Source organism: Malus domestica, chromosome 07 (genome assembly GCF_042453785.1).
Source record: "Malus domestica chromosome 07, GDT2T_hap1".
Taxonomy (NCBI): Eukaryota; Viridiplantae; Streptophyta; class Magnoliopsida; order Rosales; family Rosaceae; genus Malus; species Malus domestica.
In genome coordinates this window covers 31,998,972-32,019,800 of record NC_091667.1, presented here as the reverse complement: position 1 = coordinate 32,019,800, position 20,829 = coordinate 31,998,972, and the positions used below count along the sequence as shown (strand labels likewise).

The 20,829-nt window shown below is 36.2% G+C and overlaps 2 protein-coding genes and 1 pseudogene across 2 annotated transcripts; all 3 read left to right on the top strand.

The window, feature by feature from the left end:
* Window positions 1-1,374: 1,374 nt before the first annotated feature.
* LOC103420764 (basic blue protein-like) lies at window positions 1,375-2,347 on the top strand (annotated as a pseudogene).
* Window positions 2,348-10,479: 8,132 nt separating this feature from the next.
* Window positions 10,480-13,160, top strand: LOC103426449 (peptide methionine sulfoxide reductase-like). Its single transcript, XM_017329858.3, has 3 exons — window positions 10,480-11,076; window positions 12,699-12,958; window positions 13,130-13,160. The coding sequence occupies exons 1-2, from the start codon at window positions 10,717-10,719 to the stop codon at window positions 12,948-12,950; spliced, it is 612 nt and encodes a 203-aa protein (XP_017185347.1). The 5' UTR covers window positions 10,480-10,716; the 3' UTR covers window positions 12,951-12,958; window positions 13,130-13,160.
* Window positions 13,161-17,474: 4,314 nt separating this feature from the next.
* Window positions 17,475-19,731, top strand: LOC103426450 (cyclin-U4-1-like). Its single transcript, XM_008364536.4, has 2 exons — window positions 17,475-17,926; window positions 19,163-19,731. Exons 1-2 carry the CDS (start codon window positions 17,574-17,576, stop codon window positions 19,431-19,433), a joined length of 624 nt encoding a protein of 207 aa, XP_008362758.1. The 5' UTR covers window positions 17,475-17,573; the 3' UTR covers window positions 19,434-19,731.
* The last annotated feature ends 1,098 nt before the right edge of the window (window positions 19,732-20,829 follow it).

Below are 20,829 nucleotides of genomic sequence, written 5' to 3'. Positions count from 1 at the left end.
TTATTCCTTGATTCTAGCTAGGATTTACACCTAGCTATATAGCTATTTATATTATATTTTCTCTCCGAGCAGATCAGGAATCCTGCAGAGTTGCACTTTACACAATCAATGCAATCCTTAAATCTTGGTACTACTTTTCCAAAGAGACAACATTATGCTGTACAAATGAATATAGCTATGGGCTTTACACTTTCCACATTGTTTGGCTTCTCATATTGAAAATGGATATTGCATATGTAAAAGGGTTAAAATTATTTTGGACATCTTCACTAGTTGCTAATAAAGTTTACATTCTAACACATTATTAGAGCCACGTATTTATATTTTAGGTCTTATTATGGCCATATATGCTCCAATGTCACTTAATAAAAACTCGAGCACATATAAAGGGTTGAATACTCACATTTTAACAACTTCATCACTCAAACCATGCAGCCCATAATCTCTTGTAATACTTTTTCTGTAAAAAGAAACAATAGTGTGCTTTTATTTGGACATTGGACTGGGATGGGATGCAATATAGTTTATTGATAGCTGAAGATCAACTTCAATAAAAGACAGTGTCCCACTTTTGCATTATCATATGAATTGGGAATTCAACCGGATGAGATCATATAATTTTTCCCTTCTTTTTCCACAAATAATTGAATATGGGAATCAGCAATTTGTCATTTGGTTGCTGCTTCTGTTACAAATCAAATAATTGAGGGTCCCTAGTAGATATATGCATCCCCACATTCATGTGGGCTGTTGGAAAAAAAAAATTGCTGCAGTCTATTGCTTTTAGGGTCAAATTGTCAATGGAGTGAAAGAAAAAAAAAAGGTTTAGGAAGAATATTATATATGTGCAATGAAGGGCATTTCCCATGAAGGTAAAATTTATATTCTCAGAACAAAAATACTTTCTCACACATGAAATATGAAGGCTGCAAGACTTGTTCTAGTGTTTGTACAAGCAAAGCATATTTCCTATCTTAATTTCTTGTGCAAAGCAAAAACATGTCTATATCTCCATATACTTCTTTGCCAAACTTCACCGGAAAGAGGGTTTGGAGATGGAGGTCTTTAACTGCTCACCAACTTCCTTGTGAGGAATATATAGAGATTTTTTACACCGGAATTTGAGCACGTAAGTTGGTTAAGTCATCATCTACCAATCATGACCTTATGAGTTATGACCAAGTTTAATTACTTGGTACTAGTTAATTAAGGCAGATTATTGTTCTCCCACACTCAAAAAAAAGTATAAGATTACAATAATGTCTGTAATATTAAAATATTTAATCAAGGAATTAAGCAAGAAATGCATATCCTTCTCACAGTCAAAGTTAGGTCATCTAATTATTCATCAATATTTCTATAAATGAAACTTCTCCCTCTTACTATTTCTCATCTTATCTCTCACATTAACAATGGCAAAGCTGCCTCAAATTCTAGCTTGTGTTCTTGTTGTCCTTGGATTTGCATTAACAAGCTCCGCCTCAATTTACATAGTTGGGGGCAGCTCTGGCTGGGACGTAAGCACCGACCTCAATTCATGGTCCAGTGACAAGAAATTTAACGTTGGCGATGTTCTGTGTAAGTACGCGTACATTATCCCCATGACTCAAAACCAAAGATCTTATTTTCTGTTAATAGTACGAGCAAGTCTTGAATAATCCCATTGAAAGGTTGCATATATAAAAAAACAATTTTATTCTACGTCTTTTATCTCTATATACCCTCGGTTACTTGTGGTCATTGAAAAAAACAAAAATTTGATGAATAACTTGTCGATTTGATTTCAAGCAAATTATACAAAAAATAATTAGGTAAATTACTTCCGTTTAACTTATTTTTGCTTATTTTTGTTTATTTTCTCAGGGTTTCAGTACTCATCATCTAATAGTGTGAACCAAGTGACCAAAGAAAGCTTTGAGGTTTGCAACACAGCAAAAGTTATAGAAACTTATACAGGAGGAAACACAACAGTCACGTTGACAAAACCTGGTGGCTGGTATTTTGTGGATGGAAACAAGCTATATTGCTTGGGAGGAATGAAGCTCATGGCAGAAGTAGAAAACAACTAGGATTATGCACCGACCGGCTTACCAGAGGCAGCAACTGGTTCCGACCTTCCAAACCCTTCTTCTAATAGCAACATTCCTACTTCAGCTGCTTTCATCCATGCTGGACCTAATACCTTTGTGTTGGCCATCTTTGGTCTATTGCAGCCATGCTATATATGGATGTGACAATTTAAGTGTTTGTATTTGTGATGAATATATACATATTGCATATGTATAGCAGGCTAGCACCTGCAGGTTTTTGAAAAATTAATAATAAATTTCCTTTTAATTTCTCAAAATTTAAGATTTGATTACATACAGGTTATTATTTACAGCTAAATAATGGAAAATAACTGAGAGGGTTATCGCCAAATCCAAATTTGTTATGCAGTGTTAAGAACAAATCGGGGTTATTCACAAAATTAGAGAAGAGATAAGGTCTGTCTGCTGATTTCTGCTTGTCTATTTCCACATCAGGAAACGAACAATTTTGAGGAGAGAGGATCCTCACCGGATCCTCCAATCACATCCGTTCATCGTACATCGTGCGATATGTTTTTGTCAGGTACCGTTTATTTTCAATTTTAAATAAAAAAATTTACAATGATTTCTGACCGCACGATATACAATAACGGATGTGATTGGTGGATCCTCCTGAAATTTTGAGAAGCAATTGATATTAAATTAAGAAACGTGTCAAAATTACAATAAATTGTTTCATTATCTTATTGTATTTGGCTGTAGGTGTATTAACCACCACCAGCAACCTGTAATTTTGTTTAAACCAACTTTAGGTTACATCAAATGACCAAAGCAAGGCTTTGACGTTTTGTTCTCCAATCTGTAAATAATCTAAAGATAAATGATAGAATTGTTGTAAAATCGACTGTGGGTGCAGTGGAATAAATGAAACAAGACACAAAATTTACGAGGTTCCTCTACAGTCAGTGTGACTGGAGTACGTCCTCGGGGCAGCAGCGGTGCTTTCATTATAATTTGAAATAATAGGAGTACAAAGATAACTCTCTCTATTATCTCCTCTCATCTTCCTCTATTCTCTCTCTTCCTCTTCCTTCTCTCTCTTCCTCTTCCTTCCTTCCTCTCTTTCTTTCCCGTGAACCCCTTTCTTCCTCTTCCTCTCATTCATTTTATAATCAAAGAGGACACTATTCACCTTACAAATTTTCCACAAATGAATAGTGAAAATAATGTGAATAAATAGTAACAAACTATTCATGTGGGCCATCCACATAATATTTACAACACTCCCCCTTGGATGGCCACAAGTCTTCGATTGACTCGTTAAAACCTTGATCTGTCTTGGATGCTCCCCCTGATGAGTATCTCCCCCTGATTTCAAATCATTTAGGTTGATGGTTGATCGTTCTGATTTAGTCTCTTAGTAAGAAGAGTTGCTGAAAGAGTTGCTCTACTTATTGTTAACTTTCCACAGCCTTTTTCTTGAACTGGGTTGTAGGACTTTCTGCTAGACTAGCATTGAAGATCGGAATTTACTCCTTTTATCTGGAGCGGAATTTGATTCAAGGGTGGTGGACACTTGATCTTGAATCGGACTTGTGATTTCTTCAAGGACCTTCGAGGCTTGATCTTGAATGAAATTGGACCATGAGGAGCTTCACGTGACAAGTGTTCTTCGGCTTAGTTGGGGATGCATCAACACGTGTTCATTGCACTTGTCTCCACATGCTTCAATGTATCATTTTCACTTTCCTTACTTGCTCCCCTGGCTTCAGTAGTATTTTCCCTGGTTTTCCCCCATGCATGTGTGGCATCTTCTCTTGTAGGATTTGTCCCCTGATGCAGGAGTGGAATGCAAACCCTTGCATTTGAATGGTTCATCACTTCTTGGTGACTGGGGACCCAACTCCAACAACAGTTGAAGATGACTACTCGAGAGCAATACTAGGTAAGCAATCAGGAAAGGTTCCAGGCAATCGGTTCCTTACCGGGAGTTTGAGTGGAGGTTCCGACATATTGCTTTCTTTATCCTTGTCTTTGCAGGCAAGAACATGGACAAAGGAAAGGACAGGGAGATTGCATGATATGAGATAATCTTGCTCTGGTCCCTGAAGATATGTGATAATCTTGCTCTGGTGTGACATGTTTGAAGAGGTATTCTCGGAGAGGAAGAAAACTCAGTATTTCGAGATGCTATGTTGAAGATGCATTCTCGGAGATGAAGAAGAGTTAGGTATTCTTGCAGTGTTGCAGGTCTGCCTTGTTATGGAGAACAGAGGTCGACATATATAGAGATTTCTCAATAGCAAGTGGTGGTGCTGTGCTTTTACTCTTGTCAGCAACTGTGGTGTAAATAGAACAGTAAGATTTACGCGTTTTCAACTTTGTCAGAGATCTTTGACAAAATTGCACGCGACATCTGAAAAGCTGGGATTGCGTCTGAAAGATGCCAACGAACTTTATTCAGGAAAATCTGGCTTTTTGAAATTCGGAGAGCCGTGTCGCTTCGATCTTTGAACAAGCGGCTCTGTTTCCTCTTCTTTTATAGAGACATCAATTGTGTTCAAGAGTATGCTCAGAAAGTTGCTGCCTGTAGAAATTTCCACCTTCTTGCACTTCTGAAATTTTATTTGACCTCTATTTTTCCTTCATCATTTCTGAAAAATGACTTGCCCATCTAACATTTGCTTAGATTTGAGTCTTAGGAGTGATACAGACGAGCAGCGTCATGATAATATATGGCGCCCGTCATTCTTATCTTCTAATGGTCCTCTTACGGTTGGGGACTCTGTGATGAAGAATAACATAACTGCTACTGTGGTAGCTAGGAATCTTCTCACTCCAAGGGATAACAAGGTCCTTTCAGAACGGTCTGAAGAGTCGGCCGTTCAAGACTCATTGGCTCTCAGTGTTCAGTGTGCTGGCTCTGTTTCCAATATGGGCCAACGCCTACTTGCTCAAACTTGCCAAATTAAATCATTGATGGCGGAGGTGGCAAGTCTTAAACAAGAGATCAGAGGGCTCAAGCACGAGAATAGGGTGTTACACGTGCTTGCAAATAGTTACTCTACGAGCATGAAAAGAAAGCTCGACCAACTGCAAGAATCCGAAAGTCGGATTCAAAGTGATCACCAGAGGTTCGTTGCTAGATTCCGAAAGCAACTGATGCCTTCCCCTTCTGGTGTTTTGCTAAGTACTGGGGTGCCACATGATCAATCTCCAGTGCCTCCCCCTTCTGGGGTACTTTCCAGTACTGAGGCTGCACATGAGTAACCTTTGTGAAGGCTCCATCCTGTTTGTTTGTTTTAACTCATGTGTATGTATATATCTGTAATTTCTTGGAGATATTAATAAATAAACTTTATTTCATTCAATGTATTGTGCCAAATACAATAAAGCATATACTTCACTAAGATGTGGTACTTCTGGACCAAATATTAATTTATCTTTACCCTCACGAAGATAAATGATTATTCTTAGTGTCTTCATCATATGAGTATTCAACTCATAATCTTCAATCCATATGGTTCTTTTAATATCATAAATATCATGGATAAGATTCGTGTTGGTAGATTGTTCGATCTGCAGCTCGAGACAATAATTCCTTCAACACTTTATAATTTTTCTAGACTCTTCAGGAGTCCCAATTTAATATCATCAACTCTTCAAGAGTTCTAATTTAATGTCATTGACTCTTGCAAGAGATTTTAGTATGTTGCAACAATATCATAATGATAGTACTCACTAAGGCAATTTATATCATCCATTGATATTGAGTACATAATTTATGCTTTACCCTTCGGGGGCTTACTTCAAGCAATTTGAATCCTTCAGGGATTTTCTATACTTCATGACACATTTTCCTTTGGAATTTATACAGAGCAATTTGCTCCCATGTATACTTGAGGGATTTACTTATGGAGATATAATGTGGGCGACTCACAACCCTTCGTATATAATTCTCCATTCATATGAACTCGTTTACAACCTTGTGTCATATCATGTAAGTGTATTACACTGTATTACAAATGCCCATATATAACCTCCTTGGTTCAACATCTTTTGGCTATTTGTATTGTATTCAAATATATATAGGTTCATTTGCCCACGTTCTTACAAAATTGTAATGGAATTGCCTTTCTCTATTTTGGCCAATAATTTTTCTTTTGTCGACGAACAAAAGAACGTGACTCAATATTAACACAGTTCATTGATGAATTTAGTAGCTACTTGTAAAAACCAAAATTACCATTGGTTATCATCAATCCGTGATCCCATATTCTCATGTGCATGCGCATGCATAAAAGCTTTTCATTTCTTTGGATATCCATTGCCTCTTCAAGGGCATGACGCTATCTCTTCCAGGATAGTCATAATTGAGAGAATGTGGATCATAACCTCCTCTTGAGCGTTATAGAGCTTGGATTTTCTCCACTTCCGGGAGTTGAGTCTTTGGAACCTATACATCTATCATGCTACATGCATGAGACATCAATATTCCCATGTCTGTGGATTGTCCTATCTGGGACGTGTATCCATGCGGCGACTGTCATGCTTCTGGCATGCAACAGTTATGCTTCGGGAATGCAATAGTTCAGTAGTGCCATATTATTCTTCTTTCGAATAACTGAACCTTTTGAGTCTAAAAATCTGCCACGCTTCAGGCGTGCAACAGATAAATCATTTACTGTCTCATTATTTTATCCAACAGAGACATCAATTCTTGTAGGCACATTTGCAGTAAGTATATATGATTTCATCACTTTCGTTGTATCATTCAATTATCCATATTTCATTTTCTCATTGATTGCTTCGTGAATCAAAATAAGACAAATTCTCTTCGTTCTTCTGGAACGGTCTTTTCTCATCATTCTTTTGGAATGATATTTTCTCATCGTTCTTCTGGAACGATATTATTTTCTCCCCCTAATGTCAGGAAAATTGTCTTATCAAAATGACAGTCCGCAAACCAAGCGGTAAATATATCCCCAGTCAAGGGTTCTAAATATTGAATGATAGATGATGAATCAAATCCAACATAAATTTCCAGTTTTGCGTTGATGCCTTATTTTAGTATGTTGTGGCAGTGCAATAGGCACATTGATAACACAACCAAAAACTCATAACTGTATAATGTTTGGCTTGTGCCCAAACACAAGTTGTACTGAGTAGTATTGATGGTTGGAAACTGGTCTCATCCGAACTTAATAATGCGTCATGTAAAATGACATGTCCCCATGTAGAAAACTGGTAATTTCGTTTTCATGAGCAGAGCGCGGGTAATCAATTTCATCCGCTTAATAAATGCTTCTGCTAAACCATTTTAAGTATGGACATAAGGAACTTCTGGTCCTTATTAAATAGTCTATGGACTGAGATTTTTATGACCTTTATTATAATTAAGTTGAGGCACTGTGGCACTTCAAACTTACGGTACTCATCAAGGAATTTCATATCCTGATCTTCAGGATCAAAGGACTTCATGCCTGATCTTTTTGTATGATGGAACTTCGGGTCCTATCATTTTATGTGATGAGGATCAAGAAACTGCAGGTTCTGATCTAATCAAGGAACTCTGGGTCCTTGTTATACTCATTGTAACAAAAGATAAGTACAATAAATAAATTAAAGCAATAGACGGTAATTCCAGCCATAATGAATAAACAGCATTTAAGTAAATAAAGCTTATGACAAGGGCTTTAATTCAGCACCATCAAAACTTAAAGCAATAGGCGGTAAAACCGTCCATGGTAAATAAATTGCTTTAAAGTAAATAAAGCTTGTGACAAGGGCTTTGATTCAGCACCATTCACATAAATATCAAAGCTTTAAAGCAAAGGGTAATAATTCTACCCACTATAAATAAATTGCTTTAAATAAATAGAATTTGTGACATGGGCTTTAAACCAACACCATGCACATAAATATGCCAAAACAGAAAATGCAATGATTAAGTCCTCATGTTTTGCTTTTTCATTTTCTTGGTCTGCCACTTCTTTTGTTTCATCCCTTTTATTTTTATTATTATTTCACAGTTCGAAGTCATTTTTTGGTTACTCAGTAAATAATAGTAACAATAAGTTCCAATTGGGGTTCCTCCTCCGGTGAGTTTCGAAAAAGTCGAAACGGTTCCCATAAGTTTTGGAGTCAAGAGTGTCTGCAACTTATGAGAAGATCAAACCGTTAGATTTAGTTCAAAATTTAGTATGATATGGATAAGAGGATACCAAACAACTTTCGTGAAGAAACAATTTCGATTTGAGCTACCGAAATGGAGTTTTGGTACTCATAAGGTGGCTGCCCAGTTTTCTGCGGAAATTGGAAACTGGTTTGGTATTTCAGACATCTGCCACGATCGCACCGTTAACATTTTCTGAAATTTTGATATGTTGTAGATACTGAGCAGACGAACAACTTTCAAGAAGAAAGTATTTCAATCCGAGGTCTGCAAGTTGGAGTTCCGAGGCTATTTACATGGCTGTCAAATTCTCTTACAAATTTTTTAGTCTTTTACTCTTTTGCTTCTGCAAAGGATGATATACAGTCATATAACAATATATATAGTTGCTTCAAGAAAATCAATTGTACTGAGATTTGAAGATGAAATGAAAATTGTTTCTTATCTGTGAGATTCCAGCTGAAGGAGGTGAACAGGATTTGTGGCGTTGTACTTTCCACTGACATGAGAGCTTCTCGTGCTGATAACGTGTTGTAAAATCGACTGTGGGTGCAGTGGAATAAATGAAACAAGACACAAAATTTACGAGGTTCCTCTACAGTCAGTGTGACTGGAGTACGTCCTCGGGGCAGCAGCGGTGCTTTCATTATAATTTGAAATAATAGGAGTACAAAGATAACTCTCTCTATTATCTCCTCTCATCTTCCTCTATTCTCTCTCTTCCTCTTCCTTCTCTCTCTTCCTCTTCCTTCCTTCCTCTCTTTCTTTCCCGTGAACCCCTTTCTTCCTCTTCCTCTCATTCATTTTATAATCAAAGAGGATACTATTCACCTTACAAATTTTCCACAAATGAATAGTGAAAATAATGTGAATAAATAGTAACAAACTATTCATGTGGGCCATCCACATAATATTTACAACAAGAATAACCTTGTTCAAAAGAAAAAAAATGATAGAATAAAAAAAGTTGAACCACTGGTTTGCTTAGCGTCACTCGATTTCTATTCAGTTGGAGCATGTTCAGTTTCGATTCATACTAATGCAATGACGTACATGCTTGAGTACTAAATTTTAATTCATTATAACTTGTAGTTGAATTAACTTTTCTTTGGAGCAGTATCTTTGGAAATATCATGTCGTTCACGTTCACCCAACAAAATCAGCATTTCATTAGCTTCTATTAGTCAAAGTATAAGTCAATTATGACTCATTTGGATGTACTTTTAAAATGACTAAAAGCGTCTATAGAGAAAATATTTTTGGATTCCAAAAGCATTTGAAGTGCTTTCTGCAAGAAGCACCAGTTATATGTTTCTTCCAATAAGTACTTAAAATGATTTTTTTCAGAACTTACTTGCATTTTTACTAAGAATTGATTCCAAAATCATTTTCACCAAAAACACTTTCATTCATTTTAAAAGCACATCCAAACGAGCTTTTAATTTACGGGAATTGTTAGTGACACTTAAAAGTTCTCATTCTAAGCTTTAATTTTTTTTTTTTAGAAAAAAATATACTTATAAGGTTGTAAAATGAGATATTTTTTTTTTTTGGCATATCCATTCCCTAATTTGAAAGTAGTCAAATGATATTGTGAAAGTAATGCTCATTGCTCACAAGTCACAACATTGTTTAAAAGGAGAATGTTCATTATCGATTCTTATCCTCCCGTGGTCCGACCTCATATGGGTAAACTACCCGCCAAGCTCCCAGAAGGCGCCACACAATCCCTAGAACACAAAATTGAATTATTAAAAAACACATATAAGTTGATGAAATCTTGTTTGTTAAAAGCCATCATTTTTATTTTCCTGAGAAAATGAAATAATATTTATTAATGTTTAAAATATTGATATGGTGTAAATTTCAACATGCAAATTTATGAGACAATATTTATGAATATATTGATATCAATATGTTGTTTTCAACATAATTATGAAAATTTGCAATATATCAACTCATTAAATTTAATTGAAATTAAAAAAAATTCGAAATCTACAATGAGTTTCAACAAAATTTCTATAATAAATCGAAACTTTTCTTATATTTTGCCAATACATTTGAATTTTGTGTTTCACTCCTTTCTATATCGATCATTGTTGTCAAATATTTCAACTAAAAACCAACAATTTTGTAAACATTTTGAACACGGCCACATATGAGCATATTTTCTTTTTCAATTATTGGATCAAAATAATAATCATGAAAAAATTAAAAAAAAATCCAACAAAAATAAATAAAGAAATAATATAATAAACAAGAAGAAAGAAACGTTACGAGGCGAAACTTCCATTTTAGTCCAGCAGCAACACGTCACACCCAAAAAATGCTCAAAACCTTCACCGCTATCTCCACCACTTCACCACTCATCTCCACCACCACCACCACCACACCGCAACGGCACCTAAATTCTCTCTCTCGAACCCCTTCCTTTCTCTCTCTAAACTCCGACACAAACCCGCCTCCATTTTCCCGCAAACCCACAGGACCATCTCCTTCCGCACCCCCCAAATGAACATCCTCAACAAGCTCGGCTTTGGCCCCAAGACCGCTGACCCCAACTCCGAATCCTCCTCCATTGCCCAGGGCCCCGACGATGACGTTCCGGCGCCGGGTCAGCAGTTCGCCCAGTTTGGAGCCGGGTGCTTCTGGGGTGTCGAGCTGGCGTTTCAGCGAGTACCCGGCGTGACGAAGACGGAGGTTGGGTACACCCAGGGGTTTCTGCACAACCCGAGTTACGAGGACGTGTGTACCGGCACCACCCAGCACTCGGAGGTTGTGAGAGTGCAGTACGACCCTAAAGAGTGCAACTTTGAGAGCCTGCTCGATCTTTTCTGGTCCAGGCACGACCCCACCACGCTCAATCGCCAGGTGGGTTGCTCTAAATTTTGCTAATTTGTTGTGGGTTGGACGAGATTTTGTGAAATTTGATTGCTTTGGGTTGATAATCATGTGTGTTTGTTGATGAATTTTAGTAGTTGTTTTTCTATGTGTGTTTCATTGAAATTTTTTAAGAGGTTGAGGTTTTGGTCTCTGTAAGTTACTTATCAATCGCATTCAAAAAAAGCACGATTATCAATCGCATTCAAAAAAAGCACGACAAACAAAAGGAGATTGTGATTGAGCATACAACTTCTTGTACTGAATTAGTTAATCTTAATTTGCTCAATCATTTAACTGATGTTAACTTGTTATCTTAGTAGAGAAGCTATTTTCTTTTTAATCAAGTTACTACTGAGAATTCAAATGTTTGAACGTCTCTGTCTAGATGCTCCGATTATGAGTACTTCTTCACGTTTCAGGCTTTTTCCTATTCCGAAATAGGAGTGACTCTTTTCACTAGAATATGTTCGCTATGATCTGAAATTGTAATGAAGAAGGTCATGATAGGAACTTTATCTAAGAAGCCCTCTTGAATGTCCCATCGTTGAGTGTTAAAAGCATTCACTTTAGGAATTTGGCTTCTTTCTTCTTGGATTCGTGGTAAGTTAGTAGCATGAGTAAACATTATCTTATTGAAAAATCGATTAGCAATACACATTTTATGTTTGTGTTATGTTCAGTTTAGAGTGGTTCTGCTTGATTGCTGGATTTTTCCTTTGAGTTCATACAATTACTTGAGGTCGTTTAGATTCTTGAAAATAGATGGCATAGACTGGTGTTAAATGGGAAGCCTGTTAGAGGATGAAATTAGAAACGGAAGTAGGGTGCACTATATCCATTTCAGGCAATCGATGAGGTTATCTTCACCTGTTGTGTTGATAGAGTGATCCTGAACTATTACTTTTCAAGTTTTAACTGCTTCAAGAGTTCCGGTAATGGTATAGTCCTCTTTTGTTAAAGAAGGCATTGGGGAACACAAAGGAATAGTAGACAGGTTTGTTTTAGATTTACTAAGAACATATGTGACATTGTAGGAGTGGATGCCCGACGTGGTAAGGCCTTAAGGCGTAGTCCAATTGGTCTTTAAGTTCAGTTTCCCCTACCAAAATGTTGAAATAAATTATATATAGAGAGGGAAGCCTAGTGCATTAGACTCGTAGTGTAATACACCCAACAAAAAGATGCCCCATTGCTATGAATTCTCGTAACTACTTTCTTTGTAATGGTAAGTTACCGAAACACGTAGCCGGTTCCAGTACTTTGCATGAGGGTTCAAGTTACCAAAGAAGGGAATGACAAAAATAGCAGAACAAGTTCTTGAGCAGGACTTCAACGAGTTGCACGTAGCAGCGTTTGTCAATGAGGTCTCAGTTTCATGATAGAAGATCATTTGCAGGACTTGGCTTGTTTATAATTCCCTGTTTTCACTTATCAAACTCTTATTTTGTGAACCTATAATTCATCTTTCTCTTGGTGAATCCACACTGTTATATATTTGTCTAGCTATTCTCCTAAAGAAAATTCTACTATGTGATATTTGATTTTTCTAATTTGTGCGTAATCGACTCAAGGAAAGGAACCATAACAGTTTATCCATCTGTAATGAGCAGGGGGGTGATGTTGGGACACAATACAGATCTGGAATATACTTCTATACACCTGAGCAAGAGAAGGAAGCACGTGAATCTCTGGAACAACACCAGAAGAAAGTGAACCGAAAGATTGTCACAGAGATCCTTCCTGCCAAGAAGTTCTACCGAGCGGAGGAGTACCACCAGCAATACCTTGCAAAAGGGGGACGTTTTGGTTTTAGGCAATCTACTGAGAAAGGATGCAATGATCCAATCCGATGCTATGGCTAATCTATTTGGTAATGTCTCTAAAGGCAAACCGTACCCGTTATAGTTCATAGATTGGTGCTTTTGCCATATGTTTGACATTTAACTAGCTTCTGCGTACTTTGTCGAGTGAAGTATGGTATGATCGTATCCATGTCGTGAACCTGGATCAAGAATAATTTGTACTTTTGCGTCTGTTGCAGCATCTGCTATTGGATAACTTGGAAGTGATGAGCCGCTGTCTTCACTTTTTTTTGTTAAGGTTTCTGTGAATTCGATATTTAGAAGCATAGTCACCGTAGCACGATATTGTCTGCTTTGGACCCCGACCACGCCCTCACGGTTTTGTTTCTGGGAACTCACGAGCAACTTCCCAGTGGGTCACCCATCATGGGAGTGCTCTGATCACCTTCTCGCTTAACTTCGAAGTTCCTACGGAACCCGAAGCCAGTGAGCTCCCAAAAGGCCTCGTGCTAGGTAAGGATCACTCCCCTGGACGATGTGGGATGTTACAACTACGTGTTCCTTGTACATTAAAAAAAATCAGATGTTATATCTCAATTATATGTGTATTGAGTAGGTAATTTTTTTTTAAATAAACGATATTATTTATACTAAGGATGTGAGTGAGTAGGCTAAATCTCACAATGAGTTAGTAATAATGTGGTTCAAATTCATTTTTGATGAGAATCGAACTTAAGACTTTTTATTTACAGGTAAAGAGAAACACGTAAGAATTAGTGGTAGAATAGAGAGATACTAAATCATGTGGGTTTTGTATTTGGATTCGGTGGTTGGTTCTGGTCCTCTGGATCACACATGAGAGTACAGAACCAACACATGGGATGTGAAGACTGAAGGGGACATATGCCTGCCTTGCGTACCATACCATGTATATCTGTCCTTTGCCTTTTTCCGTCATTTACGAGCCCAACACAGCAATTCATGCTTCATGTTCATTCCCTTTTGTATATAATTGGTAATATACAAGTACACGTACACCTAGTGGGAACTGAGAAAGTCCTGAATCGAGAGAAAATTAGAAGTTAGGAAAAGAAGTAATAGGCATGTGATACCCCTCTTAATCAATCGAGAAATGATTTATCTAAAGCAAGTTATCCATCACTGTAGCGTTTCGAATTATTAGTATAAAGTCATAGATGGATCCCTTCCACATGGAAGTCTCTCTCCTGAACATTCTAATTTTTTATTTTTAGTTAAGGATGCTAATCAACACAAATTAAACCCAAAAACTGAAAACTAAACTCAAACAACTCAAAACAAGCTCAACTGACTCAAATAACACAAAACTAAGTTAAATTGACTCAAAACAAGAACTGGAGGGTAATTTGGACGAAAATTGAACTAAAAAGACTCAAAACAATGTAAAGAAACCAGTTTTGGACATATTCTAACTAAAAACACGAAATATAAAGGGAGAGTTGGTTTTTGACAAATTTAAGACTAAAACTAAACAGATTTAAGACTCTAAATAACTTTGGACGAAATTGGTGATTTAATGGGTGAATGGCTAGCTAGAGGGTCCTTCTCCACACATGACACATATGCATACAAATCGATTTCCAATTATTCTTCCTATAAACCATGAATGAAATGCCCCAAATTAATCGTGAGAAGCACAAATTAACTTTCAGATTTTCCTAAATTCATTGAATTGGACTCAGCGACGCAACCAAATTATTCTTATCAAGTTCCCTACATGAACTGCATAATAGAGATACATCTCAAAGATCATTAAGTTCTATGAAAATCATAAGTATTGACAAGACATTCATAACTATGAACTGCATGATACTCTTGTCAGGAATTTACTTAATACGATTGTGACTAGCAACCTCCACTACTTGTAAATATAAGTTTATAACTATTAGGTGAAATTCACTTATATTTTAGAATCAAAACCTAAGTGTGCACCCTTAATCAACACACACAAGAGCCAAAACATCAGAAAAAAAAAAAAAATATATATATATATATATATATAAATATATAAAATAAATGACAACATATAGAACAAATTAATATTTCAGATCGCATAACCATCAAATCGTGGTCCATCGTGGGGTATGCATATAGTTGGACTGGGTCTACAAAGAAAGCAACAAGTTGATTAATTAACTGCAGTGATTAGTAGTTTGCTGGTTAATTATTACTTGTTATTAGCCCTATTAATTAACCCTAATCAACAAAACCAACATTTCAGTCCTCCTTTAATCAGCTTAATGATTGTGAACACTATTAGGACTATTTTTTTGTTAGGTTAAATATATACATGTAACTCCAAGCGACTCTCAATTTTGCAACAGGACTATTTTAAAATTTATTTGGTATTATATTTCAATTATCCAAACTATATATATATGCCATGATATATACTGCCACCACAGAGGCCATAGAAACTTTTGTGCAATGCCAAGGGCCAATGCAAGAAACAAAGTTGCCAACCAAGAAAATATGTAGCTGTTTCAATACAAAGCTGTCAAGCAAGAAAAAGCCAGCAGATACAAGTTAGCTAGGATTTAATTGCATGCAATCGCACTTTAGGTTATGGGGATCAAGATTAATTTTGTATATATATATAGGATGGATTCATAACACTATTTTGTTTACATAATTGTTGACACACGTTTTTGTGAGGCTCACTTTGTAATGTATTTCGACGATCCGAACCGTCTATCTTTTATAACATCATTCATAGATCATGTCTACCAACAATCACCAAAATCTGAAATCATATGATTGTTGGATTAAGGGGTTAGGGTGTAGAACCATATTCGTTCATTTTCTTCACTATAAATGAATGTTTTAATGGTTCTGAATATGTCTAATTTTTTGCAAGAATGATCTATGAATGATGTTCTAAAACATAAACGGTTCGAATTATTACATACATTACCGAGTGTGTCCTATAAAAATGTGTAAAGGGTTGTGTAGAAAGAGTGGTGCCATATAATCCCTCTCCGTGTGTGTGTGTGTGTGTATTGTTTGTTTGGTAAGGAAAGGTGGCAATGTGGGTGATGATTAAAAGTTCATACCAATTACCAAGAGTGGAAAAGAAGACCTATTCAGAAATTATTGCAGCTGGAATTTCATAGGAAGTTTGGCCAATGTCTTCACCTTTACTTCTTGGATTTGGTTCAGAAATAAGGGGATTACTGTTTTTTGTTTTCACCCACCCAACAAGAGATTTTTTAGTTTGGCATTCTTCTCTATCTTCCGAGCACATTGAAAAATTTTCCACCAAATCTTAAACTTACAAAAGATTCAATTAGGTACATAAATTATTTTGTCATCAGTTTCATTTTCTCTAAAATTTGATTAAAATTTTATTTTTAGAACCAATTTCAACTCAAATCTCCAATGTGTGACTTCCATATCCAAAGCATCAAGTAATGGGGATTGCACTGCTTTTTAAATGAGTATTGCCAGCTTGAATGCAAATTGAACCAATGATTTTAGACAATTTGATTCAAGCTTGTATTTTTCTTAACCCGGTAAGGGCATGCAGACTTTTAATTAATAGCCCGTTTGGAAATGTTTTTAAGATGACTATAAGAGTTTTTGATGGAAATATTTTTGAAATCAATCATTTGCAAAAATTCAAGCGGTTCATGAAAAAGTACTTTTAAGTGCTTCTTGCAAGAAGCACTTATCTAGTGTGTGCTTCTTTCAAAAAAACACTTAGAATACTTTTGAAACCCAAAAGCAATTTCACCAAAAGCAATTTCAATAATTTTAAAAGTACTTTCAAACGAATCTTAAGACTATCTTCAATATAATAGTTCAAGTTATAAAGTTATTTTTTGAGTCAAATTTGACTTTAAATGTTATATCATCTCAAATTCACATCAGATAAGAGCCAAATATAAAATTTGGAGTCAAATTCAGTGTCATACATGACTATTAAAGTAAAATGCAGAATCACTTTGTACTTGACTCCATAGTCATATACGACAAGTTTTTTTTTTTTTTAGGAATCGGAGAGAATTGAGTTAAATTTGAAGTCAAAATGATTAACAACATTTAGTATTACACTTCAATCTAATCTGTCAAAGGTAGTGGAATTGTGAAAAAAATGTTGCGACCTTAATGTAATCTTAAAGGATGTTTATGTTCTTTAACCATCGTGCCGTAGCTCGGTTGGGGATGAAGTTCAAGCCCGTATTACACACAACATGTTCTGTATTTGATTCTTTGCGCTGGTGAATCACAAGATGATGAATAGGAGAAAATTAAAATGCCTTAGTAAATATTTTGGACCCCCAAAAGAGTGAACTATTGTAGCGAAGTCACCACTTAATCCCTTTATTATTGAAAAAAAATGTTTATGTTCTCCGAAGACGTAAATGTTATTACATACTTGTAATTTGATTATTTTCCTTCTATTTAAATTTTATTTAAATTTCATATTTTCCTTTTTCCCTAAGGATTCGGTTTTATTTTTCCTAATGGAATTACTAGTCGTTGAATCTTTCTCTAAACCAAAGTTAAATAGGAAAATGTAACCCTTCATACAAGTAACACAGCAAAACATAAAACAAAATAATAACAAAAAAAAAAAGAAAAGGAAAAGCCTGTATATAACCTGCAACTAACAGAAAAAAACAGAGCAAATTAAACACAGCAATGGCTGATCAGCTCGAGGCGACGACGACGAGCCCAGAATCCATGCCAAGAATGATAGCCTTCATGTCCTCCGTCCTCGAGCGGGTTTCCAAGTCCAACGACCTGAACCGGCGGTTCCACCGGACCCAGAAGCTGTCGGTCTTCCACTCCCTGACCACGCCCACCATCTCAATCCACAGCTACCTCCAGAGGATCTTCAATTACGCCGATTGCAGCCCATCTTGCTTCATCGTCGCCTACGTCTACCTCGACCGGTTCACTCAGATGCAGCCATTGCTGCCCATCGATTCCTTCAATGTCCATCGCTTGCTCATCACCAGCGTCTTGGTCTCTGCAAAGTTCATGGACGACATGTAAACTTTCTCTTGTTTTTTTTTTTTCCTTTTCGATTTCTTGAATTGGGTTGTTTTCTATTACTCTGATTCTTTCAAAGATTTCATCTTTTGGGTTGGATTTAATCTGGATTTTGTTTAGTTAATCAAATGGTTTAACTGAACTAGCTCAAGTTAATCAACGTCTGATTCTTCCTCTGTGTGGGAATGCTAATTTGTTTATTTGTTGAACTGGGTTCTGTTTACTTAATTAAATGGGTTAATTAAACTAGCTCAAATTAATCAAGTTTTGATTCTTTTTTCTTTGTGGGTAAAACTAATTCTTTAATTCTTGAACTGGGTTTTGTTATATGGGTGTTTCAAGATTCAAGCTTTTTTTTTACCCAAAATTTGGTGAATTAATACTCTTACGATCTCTCTGTTTTTAAATAATTTTTTTTCTTCTGGATATGGTTCTTTAGGAAATTACATTTCAATATTTTAAGTAGAAAATTAAAGTGTTTTTTGGTGGAAATTAGGTAATGTTTCACGTTCAACGTTTGTGATCACAGTCCTGCATTCTTTTCTTCTTCTTCTTCTTCTTAATTCTGTGACATAATTTAGGAAAATGAGACAGTTCATATTAGACTTGCGCAAAACTTTTGTGGGCGCAGTGACGTTCCAAAATTGATACAGCCGACTTCATTTAATGAGATACGGCTTAATTGTTGTTGTTATGGGTAATGACGTCCCCGTTTGGAAGCAACCACCGCCGAAAAGGAGGATAGCAGTAGCCATGTGAATGCCTCCACTCTTTTACTAGACAGCCTACCGAAAGATCTGGGTTGCTGTCTATGCCCTTAAAAGTCTCTAATTTTTCGGTTACGTAGTCGTTTGCTCATAGAATTACACGTGAATTAGTAATATACGAAGGATTGCATGTTTTCTCATCGCAAAGTTTACTAGATTAAACGACAGCTGGCATCATTATTGATGCTACTGACAGCTCAATCAAAAGCCATGTGGATGTTTGTATGGATTGCCAAAAGTTAACAAAATCCACTTGTCTTTGCTTCTCATCAGTCATATATATATATGTTGCCTTAAATTATAAGCTAATCTTTGGTCCTATATAAACTCATATAGTGGTCCAATAGAACAGCAAAGATTAGCATCTCTAATTTATGGTTTTTAATTTAATTTATTACTGCAATTATTGAAAATATTTGGTTAGAAAGTGTAATTAATATTTTTTTTATCTACATCTGTTTCTTGCAGTTACTACAACAATGCATTTTATGCCAGAGTTGGAGGGATCAGCACACAAGAGATGAACCTTCTTGAGGTGGACTTCTTGTTCGGATTAGGGTTCCAAATGAACGTGACGCCGGCGACATATTACACCTACTGCTCTTACCTTCAGAGAGAAATGCTGCTGCAATCTCCTCTACAATTTGCAGATTCTCCTGTGGATTTGGCAAGACGTTTAAAGCTTCACTGCTCCTTTGATGAAGATGAATCCACCCATCAAAAGCAGCTTGCTGTTTAAGCACTTTTTGGTGTCTGAAACGTTTGGGGTGAATGTATGTGGATTTCTTCTGTATTTGGTTTAATCCAACATATAGGTTTTTTGAAGGTTTGGGGCGTATGGGATCAGAGCCCCATTGGAGTTCTTGGGTGTGTATAGTTGAAAGGCCTATATGGTGTCAGTAGAAGCAACAAGTCAAAAGCTTTTCTTACTTAGAACCCAATTCAAGCTATGTGCTCGAGCTCCCTTTGCCACATATTTCCTTGTACTTTTCGACTAATTTTGATTCGATTTATAAATTTTAGAAAACGTTTGATAATTATTTTGTTTTTAATTTATTTTTATTATTTATGTTATTGTTAACTTTTGTTTTTAATTTTTTATTATTATTTATGCTATTGTTAACTTGTATGAGTACTAACTAAATGTGGGGGTCACATGTCTCAAACTTTGTATCTTTTTTATGTCTCTTCTCTAATTGCTTGACATATGTCTTTCAACTTACCAAAGGGTCAACATTATTAACTTTATTATTTGTGTCAAACATTTAGAGAAGAGAGAAGAGATCTAGAGAGAATCTCTTCCATCAAGGTCACCGGATCAAGTGATCCTAACTTTTGAAATTTCATCCAACGGCTCACCTGTTTTGACCCCTTAAAAGCTATAATAATCTTTGGCCGTTGGATGAAATTTCAAATGCCCGAATCACTTGATCCGGTGGCCTTGGTAGATCTCTCCTCTAGAGAAGAGACACGGAGGGGACATAAAATTTGGAGACAACAGACTTGCAACATGATCTCTTAAAATGATTTTATAGTTGTTTGTTTTTCATTGTTCTTGATCCATAGAAGCTCCAAAAAAGAGGATCAAGTCATCTGCACTTCCTTCCCTATACAACTCATCTACCTTCTTACCCCACCCACCACCTTGTTCCTAAATCTACTTTAGACTAGCTTTACAATACTAATGCCACAGTTTGAGGGAAGAATCCAGAACCCGGTTTATAGGCGAATAACAACTTGTACGTGAACATATACACAAATTTCAAGCAGAACTCAAAGTGACCATAACACTGATCCTCTTACCTACATAGCCATTCTTGTAGATCCAGGTGTTGCGTGGTGGTTGTTTTGCAAGATCTCGATTTGAACAATCTAACTTACCATTTTGAATATGTATTCAGTATTAACATTATTTTTTAACAAGAGAAGACATAGTATGAACAAATAAAAAAACAAGAGGAAACAAAATGTAATCCTTTTTGAACAAGGGGTATATCTCAAGAGTCTAAGGTTATGGATGTGTTTGGCAACTTTTTTTGATAAGGCATAAAATTGCAAGCAAATAGGGCAAAGAGCTTACCGTTTGTTTCTATTAAAGTCGCGAGCTTGGCTTGTTGTAGCTTGATCCTAAAAGG